General features: G+C 42.9%; 1 protein-coding gene across 1 annotated transcript; it reads right to left on the bottom strand.

Annotated features, from left to right (window-relative positions):
- Positions 1 to 3,145: 3,145 nt before the first annotated feature.
- On the bottom strand, positions 3,146 to 6,742 carry mc4r (melanocortin 4 receptor). Its single transcript, XM_069513050.1, has one exon. It carries the CDS (start codon positions 6,335 to 6,337, stop codon positions 5,360 to 5,362), a length of 978 nt encoding a protein of 325 aa, XP_069369151.1. The 5' UTR covers positions 6,338 to 6,742; the 3' UTR covers positions 3,146 to 5,359.
- Between the last annotated feature and the right edge of the window lie 4,554 nt (positions 6,743 to 11,296).

Below are 11,296 nucleotides of genomic sequence, written 5' to 3'. Positions count from 1 at the left end.
GTTGACTTGTCTTCAGACGTGTTCCTGTGTCTTCAGAGACCTGGTGAAACCTGAACTCCTCCTGTGTGCAGCGATAAACTGAGCTTTTTTATGATCATAACAAGCAGCTCTTGTAAAAATTGATTTTTCATGTCCTCCGGTCTCAAGTCGTCTCTTCCTGTCCGACGCTCTTGAGTGAGGCAGCGGACGAGCTTCTGGAGCACTTATTTATTTCAAAGGAGAACAACAAGCTCTCCGGCCACTCGCAGGTCCTATTTGACGACACCTCGGCAGGCATCGTGTTGTCATGGTGACCGTGTTACCCACTCAAACAGCCTCACACACCCCAGGGGATGAATAGAGTCACACAACATTCACCACATGATGATTTTCAGCTACACAATGAGTTCATAAGTTGTCTGAGCGTTTTGGAGAAAACAAATGACTCAGATACAAATAATAATAATAATCATATTATAATTAGAGTACTAGTATTATCTCAACGTGACACATTTCTGTTTCAGAACAAGGAGCAGAGCACACGCATGTTTTACTATTCAATATTAGTTTGAACTTAACAAAGAGAGCCTGACTTGTAAGTCAATTCAGTGATTAGTTTCCGTGGCTGGAGCTGACGAGAGTAGATTCAACATTTACTAATTCCCCAGAGGCCGGACTGACGAGGCCGGACGCAGCCAACACGACTCAGAGTGAACGCTGTCGCTGAAAGGCCGCACGCAACGACAAACTGTGAGAACACAGGAGGAGAGGAGGAGGGGAAGCTAATTTTCCCTTGTTGTAAATCAAGTGTAAAGAACGATACGATGCTCGGGGAGAGAACTCTTGAATTATCTGCCGCCCGGGCGTCTGCGTGGAGGAACCAGCGTGCGGATGATACACGGGAGGCGGTGAGTCGAGACGCTGCTGGAGCCGGTGATACCGCAGCTTCACCTGAAGCTTATTAGGATCCTGGAGTCGGGTGTGAAGATGCTGAACATCCGTCCGAGGAGCAGCGAGACGAAGCGACGCATCACTGACACGACGCAGAGTCGATTTACTTCCAAGAGTTCTCGGTAAACCTCGAGGAACTTTAGTCAGGAAGTCACTCAACTGGATGAAAAGACGAAGAGACTGAATTTAAACAACATGGACAAGTTGGAACAACTTGAAGTGACATATGAATAAATACGAGTGTCAAACATCTGCTTTTTATAAAGATGGCCGACATGACTGCTCCCAAAAAGTCAAGCCAAAAGTTTCTCAATCCCCCCCCTGGTGGCTGGCTGCAGTATTGATCATAAACCCTGCTTCCTCCATGTTAGCACACGGGACATGGACCAAACTAAAAACATGCGTAATAACTGATCCGACTGAATCAGGCTCAGGTGGTGGAGACAACTCGTGAGACATATGGACATTTTCAATTTATATTATCTCTTTATTTTTTACCACTGAACTTACTCACATTCTTCTATTCTCCCGCATGAAAAACTCATTGTGTTGTCAAGTATCCGCAGAGAAGAACTGGAAGCTCATCTGACCTTCTGCAGAACGTCCACGTTCAGTTAGAGAGGCTCTTTGTAAAATGGTGATGTTAAATATGGTCTCGATGAATCATCGACACTTTGTCCGTCCTCTCCTCTGAACGTCAAGGTTTTTCTTTTACATCCGAACAATCAGCTTGAAAAGAAAAACTACAACAACATCGAGCCTCTCCGCTGCAACTCTAATTTTTTTTTTTTTTTTACAAAACGTCATTCACATCACTCAATGTCAGTATTTCAGTGGAACCCCTGACTCTGTGGTCCATTGTGCTCAGGTAATAATAACAAGTGGAGGATCTGATGCCACTGGAGCCAAATGGAAACTGTCAAGCTGAGATGAATGAACCGGTGGTGAATGTACAAGACGTCGTGTCAGCCTCTGCGTTACGCAACAATCACTGTCCAGCTCTATTATGAGAGGAAATAACAGACTAGTTTCAGGCTTTCAAATGACTGGAACTGAGTTTTAAAACCTTCCATTATGTTTTGATAGAATTTATTTGTATTTTTATCACTGAAAACATTATTTTGTATCTGAGTTTTCCTTCCAAACTGCAGCTCTCCTGAAAGTGTTTCTCCCACACACATTATCGGGGATCGAGCGACTGTGTTTCTGAAGAAAGTAACTCAAATACAAACGTTTGCATAGATTTGAATCAAATATTATGTAGAAACCTTTCAAACTGGATTTCATTTTTCAGATTTTCTTTCCCTCCCTTTTCTTAATTTAAGTTTTTGGCATTTTTTAAATATAAAAGCTTAATTGAATTTAATAACATCATTTTGATTGTTTGACCTTTTGCACGCCTCCAGAGAAACTCCCACTCACTACTGGTTTTAGTTTTCGATGAACTCACTCAGGTATAATAATATTTGCTCAGCCTTTCACTTTAACTGCAAGATTTCTCATCTATCTTCAAATCCTTTATTTTCATGTTTGGAATGTCAAATGAGATTTATCCCACAGCCTTCAGCCCCTGAAAGCTTCTCTGGATATCATTATCTGCAGCGATAGATAAGAAGCACTGAATCTACGTCGTTTTTCTTAATTGAAATTCTTTCCTTGACGTTTCTGCCTCTCTGTTGCAGCTTGTGTAGATTTGATTAAAACAGATGCTCCCTCACCAGTGACCTCGAGACATCCCCGATGTTTCTCAGCTTCAGTTTAAAACTTCATTACAGCCTAAAACGTCCATGAGGATCTAATTAACTTTGCAATAAATTAGACTCCATTGGTCGCAGTGATGCCCCCAAAGCTGTATTGAACAAGTGTTGAAACCTGAACCACACACGAGTCATTTTCCAGACTTATAAATCTATTTGTTTACTCCAGTTTAAATTATTCACCATGAATGAAAAAAGCCCCTGTGGCTGTTTATTTCATCCTGTTTCTCACCTCAGGAAAGATTTTCAGCCGCTAACATTCTGTTCAGGTTTATGTAAAATGAAATATGTATGGTGACGCATTAGAAGACACGTATAATTGTATTTTACTGTGATATCTGTTCATTTGTTTTTGAGCCTGAGGCTGTTTTTCACGTCTGAAATGGTGAAAAGTCAACAGCTTGGGGTTTGAGCAAAGGTTAAAGTCTGCGGCCCAGAGGAACGCTGACAAACAGGACTGAGCTGAGACCGGTTCAGGTTTATTGAAGTCACTTTGCAGCACAGTTTACAGAGGATGCAGTCATCAAGCAACATATGACTCAAACTCCAGGCGAAGCTTGTGAACAGAAAACAGCGGGGCGCCCGTGTTCGTTTGTTTTTCTTGTGCATTTCATGAGCACTTCAAGTTTAAAAAGGCATAAATAAATAAGGCAATGTTGAAAATAGCATTTACTCAAATAGAAAAACTGAAGATCAGTTTGTGAAACACCGTCACAGAGGATTATACTCGCTCTTTACATCACAGTGCAATAAATTTAAGGCAAGGATAAAAAGCAACAGGTCACACAGCACGTACATAAAAATACACTCGGTCGAACCCGTCCTGTTACGTGAGGAAAAATAGATCTCTGTAAAATCACATTTACATGCTGAGAGTGAGACGCAGCCCACGTGTGCAGATTCACACAAACGTGTACACGATGCACAAATTCACAAGAGCTTCGATTGGAAATCAAATGAGTCACAACGGACGTTTCATCAGTTTTTACACAGGAAATCTTACGATACGTTAAATTGAAACTGTTCAACTGCGGGAAAAAAAAAAAAGAAAACAGGTGAGGATCTGCAAAAACACGTAAACCAGAAACATGTTGACGTGTTTTGTGCCTGATCAACACAAAACGCCACATTTTTCACATTTTAAGATCATTCTCTGAATCTTCTGTTCTGCACATTCACATTTATAATAACAATAATAATGGATACCCTCATTGTTGTTCTGATTTTACAATTGTACAACCCTGCATTTGGGACAACTGTCCATGAACACTTCCTGTGTGATAACAGGCAAATAGCAGCAAACAGGCAAATAACACATATGTTGTCACTTTTTAAATCTAACATCACAACCTAAATCTTTTCTTTGTGCTTTCATCCTTTTGGAGCAGCTTTAAAAATCCCACCTGACACCTCTTCTCTGCAAAATAGACTTATTTCCCCTGTGCATCATTTATAAGTTGACATATTTACACGTATTTTGGTAAAATACCATCAAAAATACCCTTTGAGAAGCTTCTTAGTTCATGATTGAGATCTTAGAGGGACATACATAAATATATGATAAATAAATACATTCATTGTGAACAAAAAGGAATTTACACTTTATATACACCAGAACTTTGTGAGGAACTCCTTAATGATCCAATCAGCCAATCAGGCGGCAGCAGTGCAAAGCTTAAAGTCCTGCAGCTTCAGTTCATGTTGGCATCAGAGCGGGAAACTCACTCAGAACGTCAGGGGACGGAGACGCGATGGAGAAACAGTGGGTCGGGTGGAGAAGACAGAAAAGCTGCGATGACTCCAGCTGCAACACGTCTGAACCAGATGTGGAACGGTTCTACGACAGCAGTGACCACGTCAGGTTCCGTGACGGACACCTGAGGTGGCAGGAGCTCGGAATCTGATGGTGTGATGGTGCAGGGAGGATTTCTTGGCCATATTTGTTCCATTTGATACCAACTCATTGTTTGAACGTGTGTGTGTGAATGTTGTTCCTGATCCTGTCACAGTTTACCATCTTCGCATCAACGCTCGGAAAGTTGCCTCCATTCATATCCAACACATCTGACCTCTCTGTGACCCGGTCAAACAGGAAACCGGCGGCGTGACTGAAATCTGCAGAAATGTCACATCAACATGGAGCGGAGCGTCATGAGGACAGTTCCTGACCTGGCTGAATCAATACGAGTGCGGTGTTCCTAATAAAGTGCTCACTCTCGTGGTTCCTGTGATGAGGAGGATTACTCTGCAGCATGGAGGTAGTTTGTCATCTCCGCTGTGGCATTGAAGTACCGTCGTCCGTACTTTTCTTCAAGATGACCGCGATAGATTTGAACACGTGAAAGTAGAAAGAATCAGTCGGATGAATGATGACGTCATGAAACAACAGTTTGTTTGATGGTTTGAACACATGTTGGTCACATTTACTTCAAATTGCACTTGAGAGCAGCAGAGCAGTCGCAGCGTTCGCCTGCAGAGCGACGCTCCAGGTCAGAAGCTGTTTGTAAACCTTCCCCCCTCGGAACCCTGACTCACGGCGCCACAGGCAAACGCTGCAATCATCAATCATTTACAGCGACTGTGAGAGCAGCTCGAAACATCAAAGTCCTCGTTGGCCGACTGGCATTTAAACTGCAGATCGTTGCCGTCAAGGCCGTCGCTCTGCTGACGTCTCACACACACAGCAGAGCGTTTGAGCAGCAGAAAATCTCCTTGAAGGTTTTCCTCATTTCCTGGCTGCGGAAGGCGTAGATGATGGGGTCGATGACGGAGTTGCACATGATGAGGATGAGGTACATGTTGAAGTGGGACATGAAGCAGGTGCAGTACGGGTTCCTCGGGCACGTGATCATGAGGATGAGGTGGAGGAAAAACGGCGCCCAGCACACCACGAACACCCCGAGGAGGATGGTGAGGGTGATGGCGCCCTTCATGTTGGCTCGCTGTTGGATGGGCGCGTTGCCCGGCAGCGCCGCGATGCGCTTCATGTGCAAGCGCGCCAGCAGGAACATGTGCACGTACAGCGACACCATGAGCACCAGCATGGTGAAGAACATGGTGATGAGGCAGATGAGCACCGTGGTGCTCTCCGAGTAGATGATGAAGAGGATGCCCGACACGATGCAGCACGTCCAGATGCTGCTGATGACCAGCATCGCCCGCCGCAGCGTGACGATGTTGTGGTATCGCAGCGCGTAGAAGATGGTGATGTAGCGGTCGACTGCGATGGCGAGCAGGCTGCAGATGGACGCCAGCAGGGAGCTGCAGATCATAGAGTCAAACACGTTGTCCATGCTTTTAATCAACGTGACGGGGATGGTCAGGTTTCCTCCGTTGATGAGCGCGATGACGATGGTCTCAGAGGCGTTGGAGACGCTGACGAGCATGTCAGCAACGGCAAGGCTGCAGATGAAGAAGTACATCGGCGAGTGAAGGTTCTTGTTCTTGATTATGGCAGCGACCACCAGGATGTTCTCCAGCAGGCTGACGATGCCCAGAGTGAGGAAGACCTCGGTGGAGATCAGCAGCTGCTCGTAGCATCCTGCTGACGAGTCCTTGTCCTGGGCGGAAAAGTCCTCGTTCGGTGACGGCGTGGTCTGGCTCCGGTTGTGGAAGCCTTGGATCAGTCCAGGATGTTCTGTAGCGTTCATAATGTCTCCTGTTCTCTGTCCTTAGTTTTCCATCTGGTCTCAGTGAGTACGGCTGTCAATCGTCCTCATTGTGAGGACGTCAACATGTCCTCAAAGAGAAAGAAAGAATCTTTCCTTTTTCTTCTTCCCATGCAGAGAAACTATTTCCTCCAAACACCTGCCGCTGGTGTTTCTCTCAGCCAAGGATGATCCGTCCTCCCCCCCCCCCCCGCTCTCCTCTCCGCTCTCACAGACTGCGAAGTGAGAACGTTCTCTGAAGAGTCCTGACGAACGGAGCAGAGCGAAGCAGAACGTAGAGAAGGTGACGGAGGAAGTGGAACACGGGTTTAATTAACGATGAGCGGCAGAGAGAGCAGAGCTCAGCAGCAGCTGTGTGAACGCAGGCAGATCATCACTTTACAAACTACTGTGGACTCCCCCCCCCCCCGCTCTCGCTCTCTCTCTGTTATACCACACACACACACACACACACTCTCTCTCTCTCTCTGACACTCTCCTTTCTAGTCGTTCGCCCTATCAGCTGCATGATAAGCTTGGAGGAGGAGCACAGTTCGGCTTGATGCACAAGAATTAATTTATTTGAAGAACATCACAGGGTTTGATATATATAGATACATATATATAGATAGATAGATGGATGGATGGATAAATAGATAGATAGATAGATAGATGGATGGATGGATAAATAGATAGATAACTAGAACGTAATTTTAAATCAACCATGAATTCTGCTGTTATTTACTAAATATTCAGTTTTCTTCATAACCTACTTGCAAACTTACCAACGACCAACAGAGGGCGACTCCACTGGTTTTAAAACAAGTACGTTTCTGTAGAAGTCTCTGAGAAAATTATTGTCACTTGATTTACAACGTCACTAAACCTCGTTCACCCTCTAGTGGGTGTATTTTTTTTTTTTTTTTTAACAACCAACCTTAAAGCACGCATGGCCTCAAATAATAACAGTTGTCAAATATATACGACAAATATTAACCCTGATTTAATTTGAGTTTGTTTTTAATCAACTCAGGAAAAATACTGATAAAGCTTCTTAAATCCTCCGCTGCGCTCGTCAGTTAGTTTAGAAGAATTTAAACTTTAGAGCCAAAAACCAATGAAAATCTTGAGAACTTGTTCAGTAAACATACTTGTTTCACTGTTAATAATAATAATCAGCGCAGCTTCATAGTCGATGTCTGTGCGTAAATAAATACTTGATATACCATCCTGTCCCTGAGCCGGTAACGTAAACCATAACGTATTCATGTCTCAGAATGAAGAGGTTTCAAGGTTTTTCTTTTTTAATCTCTCAATCCCCTCTCAGCTCCGTTCATGGAGGAAAACGAGAAGTTTTTCTACTCCGAGGTTCAAGCTCTTCAGAGACAAAGACACAGACATCGATGGATCACAGTGAAAACTGCAGTGTGCGTGGAGCTGATGCATGAGAACACCTGCTGTGTTGTGATGAATCTGGTTTAGTTTAGAATTGATCAGTTTCTGTTATATTCCAAATTATATAAGTTGCCATATTATATTCCATTAATCACCTGGCGCCACAGATAACGAGCTGTTTTCCAGGCGGACTAACAAAGACGACACCTTTCAACCGTGAGGGTGAAGAGACAGAAACAACAGCTCGTGGACGGGAGAGAGTGTGTGCGTCGGCAATTTATACAAACAGAAAAAACAAAGAACAATTTTCTTTGCAAAAGTGAACAAATGCCAACCTGACGTTTCAGGGTTACGTGTTGCTTTTTCTGTTCTGCTGCAGCGAAGTTATACAACCAACATGTGATGAGCGAACAAAGACGTCCTGCAGCACCTACAGTGTCTTAGTTTCCAAAGCTCTGCAGTTTCTCTGAGATCATATTTAATATCAAATAAAACAAGTTAAATGAATGAGCAGTAAGGGGTTTGAAACTGTATCTGTCGTGTTTGATTAGGAAGCATCGAAACCTTGAAATGAATAGACTGAAAACTAGAAGAGAGTTGATGCGTCAAAGGCTCGACAGCCACGTTTAAATCCACTAGATGTGGAATTTTTATTATTTTTATTACATCTTTCAGATATATATTGAATTTAAGTGTTGAATCCTTATTGAGTGAGATGGACCTGCTGCAGAAAACAGCAGATTTAAGGGCTATTAACACAAGGTAAAATCAATTAAACACTTAACGCTGAGGGTCCCTGAGGGTCAGAACACACACTTCATACTGAAATGTACAATTTCCTTTTCAACACTAACTCCACATGAGCCGCACATACATACATTGAACTGAGGCTAAACTTGAATTCATTTATTTACGGCCTCATTAGTGACGGATAAAATAACTCGAGGCTTTAAGCACATTCATTTGTTTTTCCTCCATTGAAAGCAACAGAAAAGGCTCCAAAATCCAACCATTAAATCTAAAAGCTAAAAGACGTCAAATGTTTCCACCTGCACATCTCAACCATGTATGTGCGTATTCACTCAGTGATTTAAATAATGGATTTTCAACTAGTATGCAAATATCAAGTACTCAAGTCAGAATTACATTTGAATGGACGACTGCTGAGTTTGAGTCCAGACGACAAACATCAACTCAGTAAATCCTCTGTTCATATAAAGCTGTGAAAACAAGCAGCGAACATTCAGAGCAAATACTGACGGGTTTGTTTGAGCAGCTGATTTCTCTCGTTTGTTTTTAGACATGAAATGAGTTTGTGTTTCTCATTTGAAGAAGTAGCAGGAGATTGTCAAGGACTCGTTCACAACAACAACAGGAGAATGTAAAATGTTACCAGGGGCTGAAAGGAAACGTGCCTGAAGCTTTAAAAACTGCTTCAGACCCGCATCGAATAACTCAACTAAACATTAAATCCACGAAAAAGTCATTTTAAAGTGGCGTCCTTGAACTTAAATTATAATTAATAAACAGATACGCACATGTAAACTCTTATTAGCTGATTTAAAGCTCTCGTATCAGTACTAGAACTTAAACCTGTGATATTAAACTTAGTAGTATCACCAAAGTACAAACAAGTGGATTCAGTTCATCCTGTGAATCTTCACTGATGAATCAGATTCTGTGAACAATAGAAACCAGTCAAGGCTGCTTCCCTTCTTCTTGCTGGATCTGCTGTTACCATGGTAAAGTCGAAGAGCAAGGCAGTGTGACAACGACGAGAACCTCATCAGCTCTCCAAACTGAAAAAACACAATGTAATATAATGTGAAGTAATATTTCTACCTTTTTAAATGTCATGGAACACTTTGAGACACACAGAAATATTATTTCACATTTTCAGATAGAGAAAGAGAAATGGACAAAGTCTTCTGTCTGTACTCTGTGTTCATGTCGTTCAGTCCTCCTTGAGACGCAGAAGGTTCAGACACAACACGACTCTCTACACATGCAGCTGATGTTCTTGATTTGGTCGTCAGTTTATCGTTCATCCGTCCGGAGATTCAATCGTCAGTTTCTGTCTCATTCACATAAATAACGTCAGTTTGATTTTACTTGAGATTGAAACACATTGTATCCTGTAGTCCACAACTTGAAAAAGATGTAAAAGCGACGATGACGCAAAGATACGACACATGAGGAAGATGAAGTCTCCTCACCGAACTGAACCACGTGTAAACGCTAATTCATTAAAGGGTGAAAGAGCTCCGAAGTCACGGGGCTGCAGTTTGAGGAGAGACCAACTGAGTCTGACATTTCAACACAGGGTGAAATGATTAACTTCCGAGAGGGAGAAAGTTCTGAGGAAACATTATGAGCTCATTATGAGTCCTTCTGCGTTTCCAGGGACACACGGTAATCACGTCCTTGTGACTGATTCGTGCACCTGAGCTCTTTACTCCGTCCACTGAAGAGTTATTTTATAATCACTAAATAACCTCGGTACGATTAGAACGATTAGTTTGTCCTGGAATAAGTAATAAAATAAGTAGAAGCTGGATTCGACTGTTCACTGCCACGGAGAGAGACACAAAACATCACAGTCGCCCCCTGGTGGCTGGCTGCAGTACAGGTCATACACCCCGCCTCCTCCATGGTAACAGCAATCGTATCCTGCTGTCAACCTGATGTTGACAAAATGTTTGTAAAGCATTTTTCTAATATTTTTCTTGTGTAATCATAAGTTTGTTAATGTTCCATTTTTAACATCGGCCTTAAAACTTCCTTCTTGTTTTCGGTTTTTCTCTGTAGCATGTTTATGGAACGTGTCGTCCAGAGCCTTAGTCCTGTTTCTCTCATTGCTCCGTTTCGCTTTGACTCGGCGGCAGGAAATCAGGCTTCGTTAAAGAGAGATACACAAACACAGACGCACATCTGCACAGAGTGGACACACCGAGTACATACTGGTCAGTTTGACCTGTAGGACACACACTCACAGACACTCACACACACACACTGAAACACAGCGGAGAACACACACCAGCGATGGGTCAGAGCAGCCTGAGATTTGCAGCTTCCTCTCCGATGAGATCACTTTGTGCCAGAGAGGACGAAGCGACGCTCTGCATGACAAGTATTTACATTATGTAAGTGTTATTTATGGACTCTCCGCTTACACAAACTGAATTCTGCACAAACTGAATTTTTCGCTGCTTATCTCTTTGTCCGACTGACTCGTCTCAAACCGTAAGAAAGTATGAGCTTGAGACTCACAGAGAGTCGACAGCAGCAAAGCGTCTATAATTAAAAATGATAGTGATTAATTTGGACTCAGGTTAATTCCTGCTAACGGAGTCATTACCGAGAACAAACGGCTGGATGAGTCGTCCTGACTCTGCAGCAGAAACACTCACTTATCTCATTTTGCTCCGGTGAATACAGATGAGACGCTGACGGACGCGTCAGCATTTTTATCTCAAAGGTTTAGTTCTTTCAGCGGAGATGACGTCTCCTACGAACACACTTTGAGATTTCGTGAAATATTCTGTGTAACTACATTGAATGTACAAA

The sequence above is a fragment of the Paralichthys olivaceus genome, chromosome 17 (assembly GCF_024713975.1).
Source record: "Paralichthys olivaceus isolate ysfri-2021 chromosome 17, ASM2471397v2, whole genome shotgun sequence".
In the NCBI taxonomy this organism is placed as follows: domain Eukaryota; kingdom Metazoa; phylum Chordata; class Actinopteri; order Pleuronectiformes; family Paralichthyidae; genus Paralichthys; species Paralichthys olivaceus.
Note: the sequence above shows the minus strand (reverse complement) of the source record. Positions and strands in the feature narration are given on the sequence as shown.